The sequence below is a fragment of the Phocoena phocoena genome, chromosome 19 (genome assembly GCF_963924675.1).
Source record: "Phocoena phocoena chromosome 19, mPhoPho1.1, whole genome shotgun sequence".
Taxonomy (NCBI): Eukaryota; Metazoa; Chordata; class Mammalia; order Artiodactyla; family Phocoenidae; genus Phocoena; species Phocoena phocoena.
The window spans coordinates 52,065,231-52,088,744 of record NC_089237.1 but is presented as its reverse complement, the minus strand read 5'-3'; the positions used below and the strand labels follow the sequence as shown (position 1 = coordinate 52,088,744).

Genomic DNA, 23,514 nt, shown 5'->3' with positions numbered 1-23,514 from the left:
TCCAGAGCATGTTCTCTTAACCACAAGCCATAGTGCCAATCCCCCACCCCCCAGGCAGCGGTGGGGGGCGGGGGGGCAAGGAGAGCTCATCTTTTATTGATTTGAAAGGCCTTCCCTTTCTGCTGTCATATGTGCTGCAGACATTTTCCCCCACTTTTTTATTTGCCTATCAATTTTGTCAGAGTGGTGTTTGTTTTTGACTTACAGAATTTCAATATTTTTACCCTTTATGATTTTTCCCTTTGGAGCCATGCTTTGAAAGGCCTTCTCCACTCCAAGATTAAGTAAATATTCACTGATAATTTCTCTAACCATCTTATGGTCTCAATTCTTACATGTAAATAACCTATCTGCTATTAATTTTAGTATGTAATTTTATGTTTTCCAAGTGTTTAGCCATTTACTGTGCAAACCATCTTACCCCATCAATTTGAAATGCCACTTTTATCATTTACTAAATTGTCACACATGCTTGAGTTGATTTCCGGATACCTATTCTTTCTGATTCATCTATCCATTTTTGTATAAATTAGCACTTTTTAATGTCAATGTTTGGCACGGTACATCTACCCCGTTACTCGTTCAAAACTTTCCAGACTTGGAAAGTCTTGTTTCTTTATATTTCCAGATAAATTTTAGAATCCCTTTGTCGAGTTTTATTTTTAATTCCCTTGGGATCTCGATTGAAGTTTGGAGAATTAACATCTTTCGCACATTATGTTACACTCTCTGGGGGTGAGGTGTAACTCTTCACTTATTAAAGTCTTCTTGTATCTCCCTCTTTTTCTCCCATTATATTTGGGTAGTAGTTACTGCTAGTGTAAAAGGAGGTTATTGATTTTTACATAATTACTTTCTAACTGGCCACATTTTGCTTCATTGCCTGATTGATCAGGGCATCTTCTTATATTCTAATAAAGATATCGGAGATAGGCATCTTTTCTGAATTATTACTTATCTGAAAATGTCTTTGCCTATATATGAAAGACTGTTTAGCTGGGTATTAAAATACCTTTTCCTCGAAACCTGGAGGATACTAACAGGAGAAACATCTGATGCAGGGTCTCATTTATACTCCTTTGTTGGTAGCTGTTTCCCCTGCCAAGACACATGTAGGATGTTTATTTTCCCCTGCTCTCTTTCCCCTTATAATTAACAATTTATGTGACCCTTACACTTAACTCCAAAAGCAGTTTCCACATGAAGAAAATGGAAACAGTGTGAACAACGGCAGCACTATTAGAATAAGTTCATAGTTCCTCAGTGTGAGCTTCTTGAAAGGAACGAGATTTCAATAGACCAGATGTGAAAGTTAGAAGAGATATTATAAGATTGGATATAGGTGAAACACGCTCAGCTTCTTTCCAGCTCTGATACTATCAGACATTATATAGACGTTCTGTTTACCTGAAAAACCCATTATGCTTTATAATCATACGGGGTTGGGGAAGGCCTGTAGGACATGGCACTAGTCATTTCCCAATAGCATGTAAACGTTAGCTCATTTATTAATATATTCAGATGCCACAAGAACTCAAAGAGACATCAGATCATCTGGTTCCAGCTCTCACGCCCAAGCTTACCTGGCTAGTGAGTAACTAATGCAAACTAGGACCCACTCCAGTCTCTCTCATCATTACTTACATTCTCAAGCATCTGGTCTACCCCAAGCACCCAGCACAGTGCCTTATACACAGAGCTGCCCAATATGTCTGTGCGTGATTGAAGTGAGTCAGAGTCCCTGAGATGGGGATTTAGACAGTCATCTTTTGATTAGGAGCAGAAATTGGGTGGTCGGAAAGGCTTGGACTGTTGAAGGACCAGCTGGGTCAGTGTATCACAGAGGGCACGTGGGGGCTTTGGAGTTTCTCTGTTAAGAAAGTGGTGGGAATTCCCTGGTAGTCCAGTGGTTTAGACTCAGCACTTTCAGTGCCAGAGTTCGGGTTCAATCCCTGGTCAGGGAACTAAGATCCTGCAAGCCATGCAGCATGGCGAGAAAGAAAAAAAAAGAAAGAGTCAGCTCCCACAGTAGGATGGAGGAAGCTGGCTGAAGACAGTACCCCTCCCTCACTCACAGCCTCTCTCCCTGGACACGTCCCAGACCGTAGACCCCTTCATCCTGGATGCCATCACCTACTATGTTCGCATGGGCACCCAACCCATCTATTTCCAGATCTACGCAGTCAAGGTAAGCTTCCCACCTGGGGCTCCAAGGAGACCGTGGCAGCCTGCTGGATCCCAGGACCCCACAACCTAAATACCCTGGCTCCAGGGAAACAGGGGGCCAGGATGCAAGTCATAAACTCATCCAGACATTCTTGGTTGTTAACTTTCTCTTCTTACTCTCTGGATGAGTCAGATAATTATTAACTCCTAAGGCCTCAAGTTCTAGCAGAAGCAGGTCTTCTTCATGTGGAAGGTTCTCTCCCTTACCTCACATCCTCCCCTTCATCCTTGCTAGCCCTCACATCCTACAGCAAAACTGCCCTCATCTCTGCTCCTCTCAGCCCGATTGGGTGCTTCTCCTGGGTGCCCCTGTGATGCCCTGGGCATCCCTCTGATACCTCACTGCCACTTTGTCATATATCTGCAGACACCTGTCTCCCCCCACCAAGACTCTGAGTCCCCTGAGATAAGAGACTGTCCTTTGTTTATCTTTGAATGTCCTGCTATTAACACCATGAAGTGTATGTGTGTGTGAGTGTGTGTGTGTGTGTGTGTATGTGTGTGTGTAAACCAAAGAGTGGGTCAGTGTGGGACCGGCTGGGTGCAGTGGGTGTAAAGTTAGAGTCTGTGTGCGGTGGTAAGAAGTTCATGGCTTTGCCTCCTGGTCCCCCCACCTGCTCACTGTGGGATCGCGGTACCTTCTACCTCTCTAACATTCATTTTCCCCATCTTCAAAATGGGAATAGGGACTTCCCTGGTGGTCCAGTGGTTAAGACTCCACGCTGCCAATGCAGGGGGCCCAGGTTCGATCCCCGATCAGGGGACTAGATCCCACAGGCATGCCGCAACTAAGAGTTTGCAGGCCGCAACTAAAGATCCTGCGTGCCACAACTAAGACCCAGCACAGCCTAAATAAAGGCAGAAAGAAATATTAAAAAAAAAAAAAAAAAAAGGTGGGGCTGTCTCAATTGGCACAAGCTTTTCTCCTTTCTGGAAGGCAGATGCAATGTAGGAGGTGGGGCAACCATTTAAAATAGGAATAATCTTCACCACAGGGTTCCTGTGAGAATTCAAATGAGTAGAAAAATAAATTAAAAGATAGGGGAAGATAAGGGCAAGGAAGTCGGCCCATGGAAGATCTGAGGGCGGCGGTGGGCACTTGGATTAGAAGCCCGCATCCCGGGCTGCGGGGGTTGGGGGGAGCTGCCTCTGCAGGGGACGGCCTCCTCCAGCCTCCCTCCTCCCCGCCTCCCTCCAGATCTTCCTCAGTGACCTGAGCCAGGACCCTGCAGAGGACATCTTCCTCACCGAGCTCAAAGTCAAGATCCAGGACTCCAAGTTCCCCAGAGGTGGGCATCTGTCTCCCCTTTCCCAAAGCTTGCCCTGGCTCAGCTCCTCAAGGCCCGCTTCCAGAAAGTCCCCCCACCTCTCACCTAATGGTTCCCCCCAAGCCCCGTCCCACCTCTGCTGAATACCGGGGTGGGGGGGGGCTTTGCCCTACTGAAGGGCAGCCTGGCCCCCCTAGGGTGCTGCTGCCTTTCCATCCCGGGACAGATGCAGCTTCAGCTCCACCTCAGGGAGGTGGGGAGCCAGGGCGGGAGGGACGGGGACCTCCCACCTTCATTCAGCCTCTTCTCGTCCCCTGCAGAGAGCCTTTCACCCCGGAGGAGGGGCGTGGCCGAGGGCCCAGGGGCTGAGCTCTCCGTGCGTTACCAGAAGGTCAGTGTGTGTGTGTGTGTGTGTGTGTGTGTGTGTGTGTGTGTGTGTGGCGTGGTCAGAAGGTGGCCCGGAGGTTCAACTGGGGGGAAGCAGTTGTCAGGGACATCAGGGGGAGCGGATAGAGCCAGAGGAAACTTCTGCCCTTTTCTCGTGGCTGCCGCCAGAGTTTCCCAGCCTCCGGGGAGTTTTGCAGGGATGGGCGGGTTACAGTTGGCCTTCCACACAGCCAAGGAGGCGATCTGACCTAAGGAGCAAGGCGCTGTCGCCTTGCTCAGAAATACCCTCCTCGGGCTGCCCTGGTGGCGCAGTGGTTGAGGGTCCGCCTGCCGATGCAGGGGACGCGGGTTCGTGCCCCGGTCCGGGAAGATCCCACATGCCGCGGAGCGTCTGCGCCCGTGAGCCATGGCCGCTGAGCCTGCGCGTCCGGAGCCTGTGCTCCGCAACGGGAGAGGCCACAGCAGTGAGAGGCCCGCGTGCCGCAAAAAAATTAAATAAATAAATAAAATACCCTCCTCTCTAGCTGACCCGCTGTATGGGGGCGTAGTCCTTGGTCTGGAAGGCTCCCTGGGCTGAGCGTTCTGAGCCTGCGTCCTCTACCTCCTTACTGGACATTAGTGACACGGCCAACACTCAGGGCTGGGGCGGGAAGCGGGGGATGGGGGGAAGGGGACAGAAGCAGGACTGTTGACGTGGTGTCGTGTACCTTGTCCTGAGGACCCCCCTCCGTCCCCGCATCCCCCTCCCCAGGCCCTGCTCAGCCACCGCACACGAGAGGTCACCGTCTCCCTGCGGGCCACCGGGCTGGTCCTAAAGGCCCTTCCAGCCGGTGACACTGAAGGTGAGGGGCTGGGCACGCAGAGCAGAGACAGGGAAGGACACGCACGGGAAAGCTGGGGTGCGGAGGAGAGAGGGCGGAGAGAGAAGGAGACGGGCTGATCCAGGGGAAGGAGCCTCCCTCCCTGTCCCTGGGATCACGGAACGTGGTCGAACTCCTACCCGTGCTGGGCCCGGAGCTGGGCGCCAGGCTGCCCGGGCGAGGACCCGCCTGGCCTTCAGGTTGGTCAGCATCGAGCAGCGCTGGGTGATGCTTCTGCCGCCGGATGTGCCTGAGCTGGAAGGTGGAGGGACCACGCGGAGGGGTGTACGTGGCCTCGTGTACGTGAAGGAGACGTGGAACTTGGGAATAGCTCTAAGACAAGAGGTGGTCACAGAGCAGTGGGGCAGGGGCACAGATTCTAGAACCAGATGGGCAGGCGTCGAAGCCCAGCTTTGCCGCGTTTCCATCTGTGTGACCTCGGGTTACTTGTGACCTGTCTACCTGCTTGTTCATCTCTAAAATAGAGACAAGATGCTAATATATGTGCACACAGTAAACTGTAGCGTCAGCCCTATCGTTAAACTTTGTTTTCTTCTGTTTCCCTTACAAAACTCCCACCCCATCCACCCCCACTCTAACTCCTGAATCTCCTCCACATTTTCCATCACTCAGTCCTGTCCGAACTTGGATCTCTAAGAACCCTCCTTTCTCGCCAGGGAGGGGTAAAGCCGGGCAGCAGTCACACAATAATGGTTTTTGACACATTATACACTGTGAGGAAAGTCAAAGAAATGCTCTCGACATGTTGGGACAGATGCCTTCCTACAGCCCTCTGTCTCACACACCATCCTGGGCTAGGTGGTCCTGCCATTCTGAGCATGCCCAGTGGCTGCAGAAGAACTTCTTCCCATTGGAAACGGGTACAGGAGAAGGTGAAAGAAAGGATTTAGGTTGGTGATGGCCGCTATGCCTCAGGATATAGAAATGTGGATTCTCCAGGGGACGGAGACGGATGATCTGGAGGGAACCGAGGCTTGGCGGGGACCAAGGTGGAGTCAGGAAGTAGGGGCTGCGCAGGGTGCGGGGAGGGGTTAAAAGGGGGCGGGGCAGTAGTCAAGGTGGGTTCGTGTCCTTCTTGGGAGGTGGAGTCTCAAGCTGCCCTACTTCCCTAGAGGCCCATTCACAGCCCCTCACCCACCATCTCATTCTTCCCAGTTTCAGGGCCCACCCACTGCCCCCCAACTGCTGCTCCAGAGGCAGCCCACACATGCCTGAACATTAGCGTGACAGAGGTTGTCAAGACCTCCAACTTGACAGGAAGGTCCTTCTCTGTAAGTACTGGGGAGATTCATGCCGGGTAGGTGGCGGGGAGCCCAGGGGGAGGGTTTCAGCGAAGGGGGAATGGACTTTTGAGCCTTTGCTGTTGAAGTGGGTCATCCTGTTGGAAAGAATCTGCTTTCCAGTCAGTCTGTTTGAAGTACTGAGCACCAACTGGCATAAATAAGGCCCTAGAAGAGTTAAGGCCCCGCCCTCCACCTCCACCTGGACCATCTGAGGACCTAAGACGTACCCAGATAGTGCAAAATGCACCCGGGTTCTGGCGTCCCCTGCACACAGCAGCTAGACTCCCAAACAGCAATGGGCCGGCCTTTGACCACATCACACCAGCTCTTTCAACCTCATCACCCTACCGCCGCCCTTTGCCCTTTGCCTTAACCCTTACCGACACTCATAGGGAGTCCCTTATTGATACAGGCATAGGACCCGCCCATTTTCTCCCTATCTGATGGCCTCTCTGGACTTCACTGCCCTACTCGGCTGGGCTTGGAGCCCGTGATCATACCTGAGCCACGTTCTTCAGACAGCCTCAGCTTCCCCACATCGCCTGTCAGGCAGACACTGCGTTTAGGTCAAGCCGCCCACTCGGTCTAATGCTCAGGTGTCTGAGTGCTTCCGCGATACCCTGCATCCACGAGGTCAGGGCCGTGACCTTCCACCTCATCCCAAGCCTTGGCATCACTCAGCCCTTTTCTCTGGACTCTTTTTCCTAAGCCAATTCCTCAAATAGCCACTGTTCTCCACTTCAGTCCATGGCCCACTTCTTTTCTCATTCCCTGGACTCTCAAAACCACGTCCATGGCTTTAGTCCAAGTTGTTAAGGGTGCCCAAACCTTTATCTCCTGCTCTGACATTCATCCCTGAGTGTCTGACTCCTGCATTCAACTAAGTTAGCATGACCTCAGTGTCCCACGACACCCCAAACCCAAGATATTCAAAACCAGAGCCAGTGCTTTCTAGTAGTTAAGAGCTCTCTGGAGCCAGACTGCCTGGGCTCAGATCTGAGCTGTCATTTACCAGCTACGTGATTTAGGCAAGTCGCTCCAGCTCTCTGTCCCTCAGTCTCGTTATCTGGAAAACGGGGACAGTAATGGTACCTACCTATCCGGTTGTTGTGAGGATTAAATGATGGTGATGTGTCAAGCTTCTAGAAGAGTGCTTGGCCAAGTCAGAGCTATATATGTATTCGCGACTGTTTTTATTTCATCCCCTCCTCCCCTGCGCCTTGTCTCTCATTCAGCAGGACCATCGTTAACCAGTCACCTGTCCCGGCAACTTTGGAGTCAGCTCAGATGCCTCCCCTTTCTCACCTCCCTGTGTCCACTGGTTTTCTCTCTCAAACACTCTCACACCTCTCTCTTCCTCTCCATCCTCCTTCTTGTGGTCCAGTGAGGTTGACCATCTGTCCCAATTTGCCAGGGACTAAGGGGTTTCCTGGGACGAATTGGTCACCCTTGGGCCAGACCTTCATCCACCCCCTTCTCCTGGACAAACTCTACAGCCTCCCAGCCGGTCTCCCGGATGTCATTCCAGTACTCCTGCAATCCACCCTCCATACCTCTGCTTGCACGATCTTTCTAAAACAGAACTCGGACACATGACTCTGTGCTTGAAATCCCTCGACCATTTCCTACTCTCCAGGGCAGAAGGGCGGAGAAACTTGCATAGCTTGGTTCCGCTTTCTCTCCATCTGCAACCCTGGCCACCCCTGCGTGCACTTTACACGGGGGTATCTGTGATACCGAACCAAACCTGGGTCCTCTCGCCTGCACTTGGCAAAGCCAATACACTGACAGCGGGTCGTGGTGAAGGACAGTGCAATGTTTTTTGCAGGGTGCCAAGCAAGGAGTCCAGGGCAGCTGGTGCTCAAAACCACCAAAGTCCCCGATGGGTTTCAGCAAAGCGCTTTTAAAGGCCAGGTGAGGGGAGGGCGTCCCAGTGTATGTGATCAGCTGGTGCGCAGTTCTCTGATTGGTTGATGGCGAGGTAACAGGGTGGTGTCACAGGGGTTAACGTTATCAATCCTTAGGCGCCAGTAGGTCTGGGGGCTACGTGCTCATGGTCATCAAGTAGTTAATTTCTTCCATTTGGTGGTGGTTTTAGCATCTATAAAACAGCTCAGGAAATGTGCATCAGATACTGTTATCTAGGTACTTCAGAGAGGAGCTACAGCAGAGGATATGGGGGAGGGGTCTGTCTGGGGAAGGTCCCGTAGTATCCTGCTCGGTTCCATTTGGAAGTGTACTGGCAGACCTTCCTCTGTGCCTTTGTTCACGCGCTTTGCTGGGCCTGAAACCCCGTTCCTCCCTTTCTCTTCCCCATCTTCCTTTCGTAACCCCTATCTCTCTTTCAAGATGAAACTCAGGTGTTATCTCCCCCAGGAGGCCCTTCCCTCCACCTCCTCCACCACACTCCCCATTCCCCACTCCCCGGAGAGCTAGGGACCCCACCTCTGTGCTTCCCCAGAGCCCTGGGGACAGAGCCACTGAAGCATTTGCAAAACTTGTCAATGACATGATCTCGTGGCTCAGGCCGTCTTTCCAGCACCCACCGTGGGAATGGCCCACAGCAGGAGCGGGCTAGATGTTCCCTGATCATCTGATCCAGCCTCCACCTATGCAGGATCTCACCTCTGACCAGAGTTCATTTTTTCTGGGGCAGCCTGTGCACTGGAGGAGCGCTCTGACGGGCTGAGAGCTTTGTACTGAGCTGAGATCTTCCAACAGGACAGCTCTGTATTTGAGCTTCAGGTTCCAGGGTGGACCTATTTACCTTTATGTATTTCCCCTTTCAAAGTCAGTTCCTTACCGCGGTTTCTATTTTTAATGACCTCTTTAAATAACCTGGTTGTGAGCTTTTTGAAAATCTAAACTTACCACCCTAGCGAGTTCCCTTTTACCTCTGTACTGTCTCGCTACCTACAAGGTAGTTGCAAAGGTGAGAAACAAAAGCACGGAGTAATTAAGAATCACGTCCAAGGTCACACGGCTAATAAGTGGCAGAGCCAGGATGAGAACCCCGGTGGTCCGGGTGGAGAGTCTCCCGGGAGATTCTTGCACACTCTGCCCATAGACTCCTGGCCGCCAAACCCACCTTCCACCCCACAAAAGTCCAGCAGAAATGCCTGGACATGCTTGACACCCCCGCCCCAGGTTGAGGCTTTGTTTGTCCCTCTGCTGTTTGACAGTAGGAAGGTGGATCAGCCCTGCCTACAACAGGGAGCTTATGAAAAATGCCCAGGCCGGGGCTGGACTCCAGACCACTTAGATCAGAATTTCTAATTTTATGTTGTGGAAAGGTGACTCCAGGGGTTGAGAATACTTGAATGAGATGGAGGCTAATGCTCTAGAAACTCCAATGCTCTGTGGTGGTGGGTCATGCAAAGCTGCTATCCACGTGTGCTATGGGCCAGTGACCGGAAAGGCCCTCAGTGCCCCACCTGGAGCCCAGGATGCTCTACATTCTCTGTCCAGGAGGAGGGGTCTCTCGGGAGCAGCCCCCTCAGGTCACGGGTTGGAGGGCTGCCTCGGGGCTGCTTTCCTCTGCTCCTGGGTACTTTCTGGAGAAGCTGCGCAGGGCTGTGGGTGTGGAAGGTGGGAACACCATGACCCGGGTTCCCTGTGCAGAGGACGTAACTGGCCCCATGGTACAAACTGGTACAGGCTTAGCCTGAGTCATGGGGAGAGGTGGCTGTTTTCCAGACCCTCTGTCTCTGCCCCAGGGAAATAATTTTGTATGCAATCCAACACTGAGTACAGGGGTCAGGGCTTATAAAAACCCTGAAGTAGCCCCAAATTACATACATAACATGCCTGTCAAAAAGGAGGTGCTCAGGTCACTTCAGCACCTGGCAAGCTCTAACTGTAGCACCCCAGGTTGTGTTTGAAATTAAGGACAACAGGTGGGAAAAAGAACCGTGGAAATGATGGGAGAGCCAAGGACCAAGGCTGCCTAGAAGCATCTTATGCGGGTTTGTCACTACTCAGGGTCACCTGCAGGAAGAGAGGCGGGACCCTTGTGTACTGAACTGACACGCACAGGACTCCAGGGTAGGCGGTGTTGGCGGGGCCTCCGTTACCCAGGTGATGCTCCCCAAGCTGTCCCTATTGCAGACGGTGACAAACACCTTCCGGTCGGCTAACGTCCAGATCCAAAGCCAGGACCAGAGGCTGCTGACACTGTTGCTGGACAAGGACAGTTGCCGCGCGTACAGGGATGTGGCCAGGTGAGGCTGGGCTCCGTGCCCCTGGGGCAAAGCTTCCCGGCTGCCGGCCCCGCCCCCGCTCTTGCCTGAGCCCTGAACGCCTTGTCGGGGTGGATCGTGGGCCAGGCAGGTATCCCTGATGGGTGTGGACTCAGGTGATGACTTATATCCAGGAAGAAGAGCAAACGATGGGCTGACCTTGGGCAGTAGCCGAGATTAAGTTCTCCCGAGATTCTTCTACAAATGCTCAGCCTGCAGCCCTCCCGATCCAACCTCCTGTGCTGGCACTGCCCCCAACACAGGCTGCCCTTCGGTGGCAGCTACGACCCAGTTAACACGACACTTACTGGTGTCCCCTGGGGAGGTGTTTTTGGGTCAGGCAGGCGCACAGGGTGACCCGTTCAGGCGTATCCTCCTCTCCGTGCGTTCGCCCCAGGCTCAGGGTACCCTTTCTCCTTCTGACTCTTCCTCTTCCCTCTGCGGAGCCCCCTTGTCTATACCCGACAGTAAAGGGGCTACGTTTAAAAGGCCCAGACAGATCTGACCCCTGAGATGGGTCTCCCGAGCTGGCCTCTCTCCGCCCACAGGTTCGAGGTTGCTCCCTGCCCAGAGCCGTGTTCTGGGGCCCAGAAATCCAAGGTGCTGGGACTCAGCTCACACCAGGAGGAGATAGAAAGGACCAAAGCCAAGGCCAAGCCCCTTCGAATGCCCATCAACACGTTCTCTGGCATTGTCCAGTGAGCCCAAAGGGGCTGCAGAATCGCTGAGTCTGAGAGCGGAGGGCCCGAGGGGAAGGATACACTACCCCACCCGCCCCAGACACTCACAGCAACGACTAGAACAAGGCTCCCTGGGGCGGCTTCCAGCCACATCTGAAAGCCAGCAAGTCCCAGGAGCACAGGGAGCTGGCCGTGGCCGGTGCGGTGGGGCAGGGCCCACACGAAGGGCCGAGGAGGCCCTGGCCGAGCTGTGCACACAAAGCCCAGCTCCTTGCTCCTGTGTCCACTCCTTCGTTGATTTCCGATCCCTGCCTCTCCCACTCAAGCTCCCCACCCGGCCCTTAAAACCAAGGTGAGAGCTGCTGTCCCGTGGCCTGGGGCAAACAGGACGTGGGCAGCGGCAGCCCCTCCAGCCCAGTCTGTTCCCTTCCCTCTAGCGGGCCACTGCCCACCTCGCCCACTCCCAGGCGGGCGTCCCTCCCGGTTGAGAGGAAATGTCAGATTCAATAAATGCACACTAAAGTCTTTCTGCTCTCATCTATATCGAGCAATACTTGTGTTTTAGTAGAGAGCAGAGGCACTACGTAGTCTAACCTAATGACTCTGCTTAGGCCCAGGTAAGAGCTCGGTGAAACATTCACTGGCGTGTTCTGTCCACCTGCCCGGCCCCCTCCTCCTTCACGTTCACTGAGGGCCTCCTGATCAGAGATGTCCCCAGAACCGAGGTGGGAATGCAGGCTCATTTCAGAGGAGCCAGAGATTAAAGACATCAAAATTCTTGGCTTTTGAGTTCAGATGTTAAGTCCAGATGTTATCCAGATGTTAGGTCCATACGTATCACCTGGGCAATCCCAGGGGATGGTGGCAGTGGGATGGAAGAGTCCCTTCCAAGTTTGGGACCCAAGAGTGTAGAGGTAGGCACTTCACTTTTGGCCTTATTGCCCTGGGAGTGGGGGCAGGTCTCAGAGCACGTTCTCAGAGCCTAGGGGCATGGTGTAAGAGGGGCTGCCCGGGGGCCTAGGCAGATGGGCCCAAGAGCAAGCTTAAAGAGAGCGCCTCTGTGGGCACGGGAAGCAGGTACGGTTTTCCCCAGGTAGTTGAAAGCAAACAAGCCCAAGGTAAGAGGTGCAGCCGTGAGTGGCTACAGGGACCACAGAACCTAAAGCCTGGATGTGGACCGCAGGCACCTTGATGGACACTACGTGGCGAAATCCCTGCCCCTCAGTGGCGATCCACCCTGGACAGGTGAAGACCGAGAAGTTGATGGATGTGCGGTCCTCCACCAAAGCTGCCCCTGCGGAGCCCGGGGAGGAGAGGGACTAGGGACGGCCCTGAATGTAACGGAGATGGTTTTAAACAGGAAGTGACTGATACCACTGAATTTGAGTGAGTTTATCTGAACATGGCTAGACTTTCTTTTTCTGTCATTGGGGTTATGTAAATTGATTCATATCAATTTGGGCAACAAGTACTAGGTTCGTGAAATAAACAGCTGCAGGGGTTACCAGCTGTTAGAGTTAGGTGAGGGCTCTGGGCCTTCTCCCGCAACAATTTCTCCACCAGCTTACAAAGAAAGTACGTCATAGACCAAATTCTGCTGCCTACTCACATATGCATCCCCACCCCCAGTCAAGTTAGGTGCTCCGAACAAACCTTACTTGAAACATTCACGCAAGGACACTGGGTGGCTGGACGCTGTAAAGTGTCCATCTCAAAGTAAAGTCTTCCCTTCCAAAAGGTCTGGACTGCTGGAATCTCCGGATTCTTAATCCTGTTCACCAAGGGAGGAGATGCCTCCAAAAATTATAAACAATCCCTGTGACTTGGACACCACGAATTTCACCAGCGAAATTTTGCCAATATCTCTCAGGATAACTAATGAATCCACTTCCGTTGATCTGAGATCGTTAACGTGCTTATATTCACTGCCTCTGGAGTGACTTTTGGATGAAGTGTTAGCTAACCACCTCTGGCGTGTGTATTCCCCACACGGACAACTAAGCACCCTCAGGTATCGATTAAAGCGATCCAGTACATGCATAACGTTGGCCGGGGGTGGGGCTGAGGGTGGGTGCTGCACGGGGCTGCCTGGAGGAGCTGCTGCCTCAAGGCCACCCTCAGCTGTCAGTCCCTCTCAGGGGATTGTCTCCACTGAAGAAAACTGTGTCACCTAAGGTCGTGCCTCTTCCAGAGGCAGCTCACATCCAATCAAACAGTTCTAGGCCCTGGGGACAAAAATAGCACTTTGATCCCAATGGAGACAGACAATCAACGAGATAGACCCGTGAAACAGAAACCGGTAGTGTGTCTGACAGCGATGCGTACCACGGAGGAAAACAAGCAGGGAAGGGGAGAGTGGGAGTCTGGGGAGGGGGCGGGGTTTGTCAGCGAGTAGACAGGGACGGTCCCTGAGGGAAACAGGGTCGTCCTTGATCAGGCGGCCCATGAGCAAAGACCTAAAGAACACGGGGCAGGGGGGCATATCATGAATTCCACTCTCGCGCCTCCCCAGCCAAGTTTTATTTGCCTGAAGCAGTTCAGGGATCTAACTCAGCACCGTGGGCTACGCGGGGGCCCTGGGGGTGGCCTCGAGCGCACCCTGCAGGCCTCAGCCCGCGACCCTCCTGCACCTGCGCACGTCTGGCAGGTGCGGCGGCGAAAGCCGTGGGGCGAGGCAGGTGCGGGCCGCAGGTGCGCCGGCCCCGCCCCTTAGGGGCGGGGCCCTCCGGGCGGGGCCACTTCCGGGTCGATGGCCGGACGTGGGGGGGTGGGCGGCCGTTGACCCGGTGACCGCGGCGCCGCCGGCGGCTGGAGGTGCCGTGCGGCTCGCTCCAGCCTCCCTTCGGGGGACATGGCGCCGCGCCCGCCCCGCGCCCCGCCGCGCCCTCCATCCGCCCGGGTCTGACGGAGCCGGGCAGCCATGAGCGCCAACCCCCAGTGGGACACCGGCAGGGCGCTGGGGGTGGCCAGGTTCTTCCATCTGGTGTGCGGGGTCCGGGATGCCTGCGTGACCCCGTTCCTGACCCTCTACCTGCGGCAGCTGGGCTTGGCCGCGCCCTGGGTGGGCATCCTCATGGGAACCAAGCACCTGATCGCAGCCTTCTGGGCTCCCTTCTGTGCCTTCCTGGCCAAAAGCTACCAGAAGCGGAGGGTGCTTCTGATAGGCTCGCTGCTCGGCTCGGTGGGAGCCAGCCTGTTGATGGTCCTGGTGCCGCCCTTGGACAGAGACCCAGGGTACCGCTCGTGTAACGGAAGCCACAGTGTGACCGCCACGGTCCCACCACCGGCGGTCGCCCTCGCCGTGAACGTCACCTCCGCCCCTGAGCCAGCTCCGAACTACCCAGCGCCCAGCCTCCCAGCCGAGAGGAGTACTGGGGTCGGCCCAGGCGATGGCTTCAGAGAAGGGCCTGGCGAAAGTGGCCAAGAACCTTTCAGTCGTCTGCCCAGCTCCTTTGTGGGCTCCATCCAAGGAACCAGGACCACATCCCGAGTTCTCCTCCATCCTATTACTTCAAGAGTGAAAGATACTCCCCAGGAAGGTGCTTTTAGGGTGGTCAGTCCTGCCCATCCTTTGCTTGCTGGGGGTACGGCGTTGGCAAGTCCGGCCAACCAGTCGGCAGCCAGGGGGGTGGCGGGGGCCCTCGACCTCTCCTTGGAAGGGTTGCGGTGGACTTTCATCCTCTCCCTGGGCTCCATGGTGGTCTGGGAGCTGCTGACTTCCCCTCTGGAGCAGGTGGCCGATGACAGCCTTTATGAATACCTGGATTTTGTGGACGCCACTGACCGCTACAGAAGCCTGTGGATCTGGAGGCTACTGGGCATGTCGGCAGGCGTGTGTGGCATCTCAGCCTTGGTGGGGCAGCTGGACTGCTTCCTGATGACAAATGGCCCCCGGGGTGTAGTGCACTTCTACGGCTACTCACTGGTCAGCACCCTGGCTTTACTGGTGGGCATTGCCTTTCCCGTCCCCGTCTGCAGGCGGTGGGAGCCCAGCTGCAAAATGGTCAAAGCTCTGTCTCTCGTAGGCGGTGACCCCCGCCTCATCACCCTCGCCCTCACTGTCTTCTTGATAGGAACCGCCACCAGCACCGTGCAGAACTTCCTGTTCTGGCACATGAAAGACCACGAGAGCACCGAACTGGTCATGGGCTTCTCAGTGGCCCTGGGCTTGCTGGGGGAAATTCTACTTCATCCTCTCAAAACTCGGTTGCTTAGGAAGCTGTCCAGGGTGGGCACGGTGGGGCTAGGGCTGGGCTGCCTGGCGGGGCAGCTTCTGTATTTCTCTTTCCTCTGGAGCTGGTGGTCTGTCCTCCCCGCTCAGCTCTTGAGCGCCGTCAGCCACGGGGCTCTGTGGTGGGCAGTCGGGGCCTCCATAGAGCATCTGGCCACTTCCGGAACAGAGAGACCTCTGAGTGCCGTGTTCCGAGGCCACTTTTACGGGGTCGGGGCCAGCCTGGGCAGCTTCGTGGGGGGCTTCGTGGTGATGCACTTCAGCTTAGCTGTGCTCTACCAGTCCTGCTGTGTGGTCCTGTTGCTCTGGCTGGCCTTGTTCCTGTCCATCCAGTCCAGACTGCCCCAGGAGCGGACAATCAACCACTCTAAGCTGCTGGCCGTGGAGGCCAGTGACACGAGTGATTCTGAGCAGGGGACCGAACGGGACTGGCTTGTGAAGGCCATGAGAGACGAGCACTCAGACTGGAGGGGCTGAGAGACAGTCAGGATGCGCTGATCTGGGGAGGAGCCAAAGGGATGGACAGCACTTAGCCTGCTGGGGACAAACCCCACGAGTCCTGCCAGGAGTGCAGGGAGCCTGGGGAGACAAAAGCATGTCTGTGCCAAAGCCCCACGGGAGCATCTCATCGCATGATTTTCTTTACTTTTGTAGTAAAAGGAGATTTAACTTTTGGCTGTTCAGTCTTTTTAAAATAATGGAGCAAGAATACATTTGCTAAAAAACAAAACATTTCCCTTTGTGGTCACTCTTTTTTGGCGTATGCGGTTTGCAAGAGCTTTGCACGGTGCTGTTGATTTCAGCCACGGCTGAACTGCTCAGGTGAAACTGACAGGGCTGGGAAGGCGATGGAACTGCAGGACTCAGTCGGCGGAGGGGCAGCAGGCTTCGATGAGTCGTGTACATTCCTGTGGATCTTAAGGCTTGAGCCCGAGCCTATAAAAGCCATGCCGTGGGCAGGTAAGGATGGTCATGAGAACCGAAACTCTTCTCTCTGTCTCTCTCTCTCTCCACTGATATACAGGTGCCCACACTCACACCCAGGGACTTAAGTCTCCAATAAGAGAAAATGATGGGAAGTGTAATGTGTGTTTGGAGGGATAGGGGGTGGAGGTGAATAGGTTTTCTTTCTTACTCTCAGATGTGCGCGTCACCAAAATGGGATCCTTGGACTCATCTTCCATGCTTAGATGAGGGCAAGAGCCATTTCACGTCCTCTGGACTCCCATTTTGCAGGCTCCACCTCTCAAGAGCGCATGGAGACTTTCTGCATCTGCTCCGTGAGGGTGCGGTAGCCTCCTTAGGGCTGGGATGCTAGTGCCTGTGCCATTGGACCTCCCACAACAAACCTATGAATAAATCAAAGCTGTTCACTGCATTTTACAAGCAAGAAAACAGAGTCATAGGAAAGTCACACATTGGGTCACTGTCGGAAACACCTCCAGAGCCCTGATCTCCTTCCCGCAAATCTGGTGCATTTTCCGCTATGCCAGCAGTTCCCAAGGCTGGATTCAGACACCAGCCACAAATTCGGGGGTCCCCAGGGCTACCCTCACTTCTGACCAACTGGCTACAAATTTGGGGTTCCCACTTTCCCTCTCAGGTTCAATAATTCACTAGAATGACTCACAGGACCTATGAAAGTGCTACACAAATGATTACAGTTTTATTATAGCCAAAAGAAGAGACACACAGAGTGAGGCCTGGAGGGTCCCAAACGTGAAGCGGCCATGCCCTCTCTCCACGGAGTCAGAATCCACCACCTCTGAGCCACGGATGTGTGCAAATACACGGAGCATCGCCATCCCGGGAGACTCTGGCATCCGTGGTCTCCATTACATCAGCATATGGTTCATTGAGTCATTGGTCTGAGACTCAATCTTCAGCCCCTGTCCCCTTCAGTCCCAACAGAAGTCAGGCCGTTGTCACATGGCGCAAAGCCCCAAACTTCTACTTAATCACGTGGTTGGTCTTTCTGGTACCGCAGTCCCCTCCCCAGTTACCTCATTAGCATTAGGGTCCCTCACTGGTTACTTCATTAACATAAACCAGGGGCCCTCCCGGAGTCACGCATTAGCATAAACACAGGTGTGGTCCAGAGAGACCCACCAAAAATAACAATGACACTCTTATAAGTCAGGAAATTCCAAGGATTTAGAGGCTGCCTTCCAGGAACCAAGGGACAAGGGGCAGCCAGCAGGCCCAACAGAAAACACATACACAGAACAAGACAAGCTGAATGTCAAGTGAGAAGTTCAAACAGTGTTTCAGGAAGTGTGGGGCAGGCGTGATGGTTGAATGCTGGGCGAAAAGCTCATGGAGATGATGAAATAGGCCTGCATATTGAAGGAAGGATCGGGTCACAAAGACTTAGACCTCGGTGGTGTGACTTTTCCGCTAGTAACCAGCCACTAGATCAGTTCAGCGTCGTAAAGTTAAAAGCAAATGAAATCCTTAGCTCACAGCCTCGTGGCTATCAGAGATACTGAGTTCTAACACATCTTAGTTCCGGCTAAGAGGAAAGTAAATATTGGATGAGCCATTAACCTTTCTGCTCAGCCTTACTTAAACCTTCATTTCCCAGGTGAGTTTGCAGAAAACTTGATCCTAGCAGGGAGGGGCGTGGGGGCATTAAAAAAGAATTCAGTGCCAAACAATTTAAGAAATTATGTAAATGACGTCACCTCTTAGAAACTTACAATACGTATTAGCAATGAAAGATTCTGGAAAGCCCTATAACCAACAAATTTGTTTAACTTTGTTGGCCCTGTAATCCCCCTGACATAACACGTATCACAACCTTCTTCCAGGTACACAAATCAGTATCTTTCAGAGCTAGTGTTCCCTAGAAGAGGCTTGGAAAACACCGATGTTGGTAGTTTTCTGTGTGACCTTTGTGACTCAGGGACACATCTGGGCTCCCACACCCAGACTGGCAAGAATCGAGGGTATCTGTGCTACAAAGCTATCTCATTAAGTCAGAGCAGCCACTCATTTTACAGGTGAAGCGGCTACGGCTCAGAAGGTTAAAACTCAAAACCAGATCTGTTTGGGCCCATCTGCTCAAGCTGTGTGTTGAAACTGGCTCAGATAAGTGGAGAGGCTGTTCTACAAGGGTAGCGGGTGATAACCAGGCAGGGGCATGGCGGGGACAAGACACTAAACTTGCTTGTGGATTTTGTATGAGGAGTTGTGGAAAATAGGCTGGAGACATGGGTTGGAGTCAGATTGTGGACACCCTCAATATCACCCTAAGGGAAAGGGAATTCACACAGGTTCAACCATGCCCACCCGCTCTGCGCCTGACACCTGCACATGTCACGCTCATAATTCTCACCACACAAATGCTCATTTTACAGCAGGGGAAACTGAGGCTCAGAGAGGTTAACCGACTTAGCTGCTCAGGGTCATGACCATTGGATGGTGGAACGTAGCTTGAACCCAGATCTGACCACTGCCAATCTCATGGTCCTTCCTCTGAATATTCACGCTGCTTCACGGAAGTGAAGATTTTACCAGCCAGCTGAGAGGCACTGAAAGTTTAGACTCTCTCTTGCGGGTTGCACTGTGAACAATGGGTCTGGGTTGTGGGAGCTCCATCAGGGCTGGGACGTCTGTTTTGGACAGACCATTGCAATTGCCTGGGCAGGAGGGGGGCTGCATCCCAGAAGCATGTGATGATCTAATGATGTGACAATATATGTGCCACGGATTGAATTGTGTCCCCTCCAAAGTCATATGTTGAAACCCTAACTGCCAGTGTGATGGTATTTGGAGATAGGGCGTTTGGGAGGTAACCAGGGTTAAATGAGGTCATAGGGTGGGGCCCTAATCCGATGGGATTGGTGTCTTTATAAGAGGAAAAGGAGACACCTGAGAGCTTTCTCTCCCTCTCCCTCCCTCCCTCCATCTCTCCCTCCCTCTTTCTTTCTCTCTCTCTCTCCCTCTCTCTCCACCAGTGCAAGACAGGCCACGTGAGGACACATCAAGAAGGCCACTGTCTCCAAGCCAGGAAGAGAGGCCTCACCAGAAACTGAATTCACCAGCAATTTGACCACGGACTTCTAGCCTCCAGAACTGTGAGAAAATAAATGTCTGTGGTTTAAACCACCCAGCCCATGGTGTTTTATTATGGCAGCCGGAGAAGACTAGTGCAGTATGCAAGGGAGTTTCAGAGATGGAATCAACAATATAGCCCTTGGTTATTGATTGACTAACGATGTGGAGGTTAGGGAAGAAGGAGATATCAAGGATCACAGATGATTTTGCAATTTTGAACCCATGTGATGAGGGAAAAAGTCTGTAGAAATGGCAGAGTCCAGAATGACAGAAAACCAGTGCCTATATCATAAAAATGAAAGACAACACAGAAAAGACATTACTCCTAAGCCTGCTAGGTCCCTTCCACAATGGATGACTGCCACCGAGACCAGGGATATGGGTGTTTGGTGATACTTGTGATGTGGGGCAGAGCAGAAGACATTTCCAAAATCAGAGGGCTTTTCCAGAGCAATGTTCAGGAAACCTGACTCTCTTTTCAAGTCTGGTTGGGGAATAGCTTGGAGACATGAGTTTGGACTGGACTGCAGTTCCTCTGGACCCTGGGAGCCTGTGATCTGTGATGGGAGGGTGATGTGGTGAGGTGCCTTCTGTTACAGAAATGAAGCTTAAGATGTGACCCCTCGGGCAAACCACTTACCCTTCCAAGGTCTCACCTTCCAAGTCTGAAAAACAAGGGCCTTGGCCTCCATGATCTTCCAAATTGTGCCGTTTGACTGGACATGTTCCATTCCTTTGAGCCTCGGCCCTTCTCACCCGGCAGAACGGCATGGCGTCCTGGAACCCGAGGGATGTACTGAATGACTGTTTATTTCCTTCTCTGAACCTGGCACTGAGCCCCTGGTCTGCTGTGCAGCGTGGCCACATGGAGCCCCAAGTCCCAGCCCTAGACTGACCCTCTGCCCTCAAAACCAGGGCTCCAGGGGAGTGATGGGATGAACCCGAGGGGCAGTCCCTGGGGGCTGGAATTGCGAGCCTGTGGTTGGGGGTCTGCGGTGGAAGGGGGAGCCCCAGGCAGGCACCTTTGGCGCAGGGAGCTCCCTCCTAGCGGCATCCGAATTCCAGCTCTGCACATGTCAACCATCATAGGCTGCAACCTTGGACTCCTGCATCCCCTCTACCCTGTGCCAGGGATGAAGGCATCCTCTCGGGCCAGAGAGGCCATTTTCTACCTCCACATGGAGTGCGAGGGCCATAAGCTGAGGGCCATGAGCTGGGACCGCGGAGAACAAACCAGGACCGGAAGGGAAGAAGGGAGTCGGCTCGCAATGCAGAAGTGTTCCACCAGGGGGCACCAAACACACGGCGAAACACCCGCCTGGCTTCCTTTGGCAAACATGGGCCCGGGTCCTTCCCAAAGCTCCAGTTCAGGGTGAGGCCAGCTCCCCGAGGACCCTTTAGATCTTGAAGCTGGGAACTACAGGGGGAAAACAACAACAACAACGAGGATCAGGTGCCACTGTTGAGCTGGCTTTGAGTGAGAGATAGGACTCCTCCGGGAGAAGGACTTGGGAGCGGGGATGCTGCAGGGTTTGCAGTGGACTTGGCAGGTAAGAGACACGGGTACCAGCGGCCCTGCCAGCTCAGAGCAGCCGCTGGTATTTCTTCCTGAGGAGACAAGCTACCCTTATGCTGCTTTGGTCTTGGTCAGGGTGGGTGGGAGTCCCTGTAAGTGTGAAAGAAACAGGACAAATGGCTGCATGTACCACTTGAAGGTCCCAGGGCTGATGGGGGCCATATGGGGTCAGAGCCTTGATAGGAATAGTATCACCTCCTGCTTCTCAGCCCCCATCCCTCCAACCCTGGCTGCCCCTCGAGTCTCACCTGTTTATATTTGGGTGCCTGCAGTGAGGGCCTCACCAGCGTTTACCAATTATTCTGTTTTCACCAGCCTTCGCCCCCTACCGATGGAAAAAGATGGGAGGATTTGTCACCTTTGGGAAAATCCTGAGACCCTCTGATACCGCCATGATACGGCCTCTTCCTTTCTCTCCGGAAGCAGATGGCATCGACAGACTGCCGCTTTCTATTGTTCTTCACAAGGTATATTAAAACCTGTGTGCCCTTTTCCCAGAAAAGAGACTAGACTTCCAGTAAGGAGAGAATCTTTTTTTTTTTAATTAATTAATTCAGTTAGTTAGTTAGTTTTGGCTGTGTTGAGTCTTCATTGCTGTGCGCGGGCTTTCTCTAGTTAGGGCGAGCGGGGGCTACTCTTTGTTGCGGTGCATGGGCTTCTCATTGCCGTGGCTTCTCTAGTTGTGGAGCACGGGCTCTAGGCTCGCAGGCTTCAGTAGTTATGGCACGTGGGCTCAGTAGTTGTGGCTCGCGGGCTCTAGAGCGCAGGCTCAGTAGTTGTGGCATGCGGGCTTAGTTGCTCCGTGGCATGTGGGATTTTCCCGGACCAGGGCTCGAACCCGTGTCCGTCCCCTGTATTGGCAGGTGGATTATTAACCACTGCGCCACCAGGGAAGTCCCAGGAGAGAATCTTTTGCTTGGAGGTTGTAGAGGCTTTCAAGGTTTCCATTGGAGAATAGTGAAATGCTTGCCCTCCATGGGGTGAATTAGGTGAGAGAACTATGGTTGGGTGGTGTCACTACTGAACCTGCCATAAATAGTGGCCACGGAGGACCACCATTTCTAAGGAAAGTTGTGAGAGGGATCTGAATGCTTCCCCCCTCACAACAGCTGCCACCATGCCAGTTGTGGGCAGCAAACCTACCTGGCTGTGTCTGTCCCAGGGGCTGGTGAGCCAGACCAGCTCGGGGGCTCAGGACATTTAAAGAAACACTGTCTTCCACAGAGGGGGTAATATATGAATATGCTTGGCATTTTCTTGGATAGAGACTAAAGAAGCATTTAGAAAACAAAACCATTTTTTAAAATGAACTCTTCTGTATTACTTGGTGCCCAGAAATCTTTGCCTTACTACAATCAAAGGAATCTAAGCAAGGTGACCTGGGAGAGGAGAGAAGAAATACCGGGTACCATTACTACATCCAAACTGGGGCCCACCACCAGCATCATGACGTCCACCAATGGAAACATGATGGGGTTTACAGGTGGAGGACAAAGTTTGCAAACAGGCACGTGTAGCATCAAAGCATACAATCAACAGAGCAAAAGGCAACCTATGGAATGGGAGAGAATATTTGCAAATCCTACATCAGACAAGGGGTTAAGATCCAGTATAAAGAACGAACTCCTACAACTTAACAACAAAAAACAAACAACCCAATTATAAATATAGGCAAAGGACTTGCATAGACATTTCTCCTAAGAGTATATACAAATGGCCAACAAACACATGAAAAGATGCTCCACGTCTATAATCATTAGGGAAATGCAAACCGAAACCATGATGAGATACCCATTGTGGATGGCTGCTATCAAAAAATCAAAAGACCAGAAACAAAAAACCCAGAAAATAACAGGTGTTGACAAAGATATGGAGAAATCGGAACCCTTGTACACTGTTAGAGGAAACGAAAAATACTGCCTGTTTCTGAACATACGTCTCATGAGGAAGCCTGTAACTTAGCTGCACCTGCACCAGCACAGGAGGATGACTGCCTCACCTTTTTCTTAGTTCCAATCCCCTTTCCCCACGCTCCCCACACCTCAGACCACCCTGCTTCTTTATCCCATAAATACCTCGAGGCCCCTACCTTCAAGGAGGTGGAGCTTAGATCAGTTCTTCCGTCTCCGGCCTCGTGAATAAACCCTTTCTCTGGTGCAAACCTCAGCGTCTCAGCGTTCGGCTCGCTGCACGTCGGGCAAACAAACCTGGCTTGGTGACAACATGAGGTACCTACGGTGGTCAAACTCATACAGACCGAAAGTAGAACGGTTGTTACCAGGGCTGGGGGCAGGGGGAAATGGGAGGTGGTGTTTTGGGTTTTAGTTGGTGGGTATAGGGTTTTAGGGTTTTAGTTTTCCAAGATGAAGGAGTCTGGAGGTTGGTTGCACAACCACGTGAATGGATTTAACGCTACTGAATTGTATTCTTACAGATGTTTGAGATGGTCAATTTTATGTTTCACCACAATTAAAAAAAATTTTTTTTAAAAAGAGGCAGGCCGGGGCTGCCCTGGTGGCTCAGTGGTTAAGAATTCCCCTGTCAATGCAGAGGACACGGGTTCGAGCCCTGGTCCGGGAAGATCCCACATGCCGCGGAGCAACTAAGTCCGTGCGCCACAACTACTGAGCCTGCGCTCTAGAGCCCGCGAGCCACAGCTACTGAAGGCCTTGCACCTAGAGCCCG

The 23,514-nt window shown here is 53.0% G+C and overlaps 2 protein-coding genes across 2 annotated transcripts in view; both read left to right on the top strand.

Moving 5' to 3' along the window:
• Positions 1–10,985, top strand: part of PIK3R6 (phosphoinositide-3-kinase regulatory subunit 6) — a 33,801-nt gene extending 22,816 nt beyond the window's left edge. Inside the window, exons 13-19 of the mRNA XM_065897146.1 lie at positions 2,078–2,188; positions 3,425–3,515; positions 3,815–3,885; positions 4,633–4,723; positions 5,918–6,033; positions 10,153–10,265; positions 10,832–10,985. Of these exons, the coding sequence (XP_065753218.1) occupies positions 2,078–2,188; positions 3,425–3,515; positions 3,815–3,885; positions 4,633–4,723; positions 5,918–6,033; positions 10,153–10,265; positions 10,832–10,985 (747 nt within the window). The remainder of the gene's footprint in view (positions 1–2,077; positions 2,189–3,424; positions 3,516–3,814; positions 3,886–4,632; positions 4,724–5,917; positions 6,034–10,152; positions 10,266–10,831) is intronic.
• A 2,898-nt stretch (positions 10,986–13,883) lies between these two features.
• On the top strand, positions 13,884–15,671 carry MFSD6L (major facilitator superfamily domain containing 6 like). The gene has a single exon (XM_065898063.1). The coding sequence runs from the start codon at positions 13,884–13,886 to the stop codon at positions 15,669–15,671; it is 1,788 nt and encodes a 595-aa protein (XP_065754135.1).
• Positions 15,672–23,514: the final 7,843 nt, after the last annotated feature.

Bases quoted from the DNA above. Each gene is read 5' to 3' on its own strand.
- MFSD6L (XM_065898063.1), top strand. From the start codon at position 13,884: ATGAGCGCCAACCCCCAGTGGGACACCGGCAGGGCGCTGGGGGTGGCC.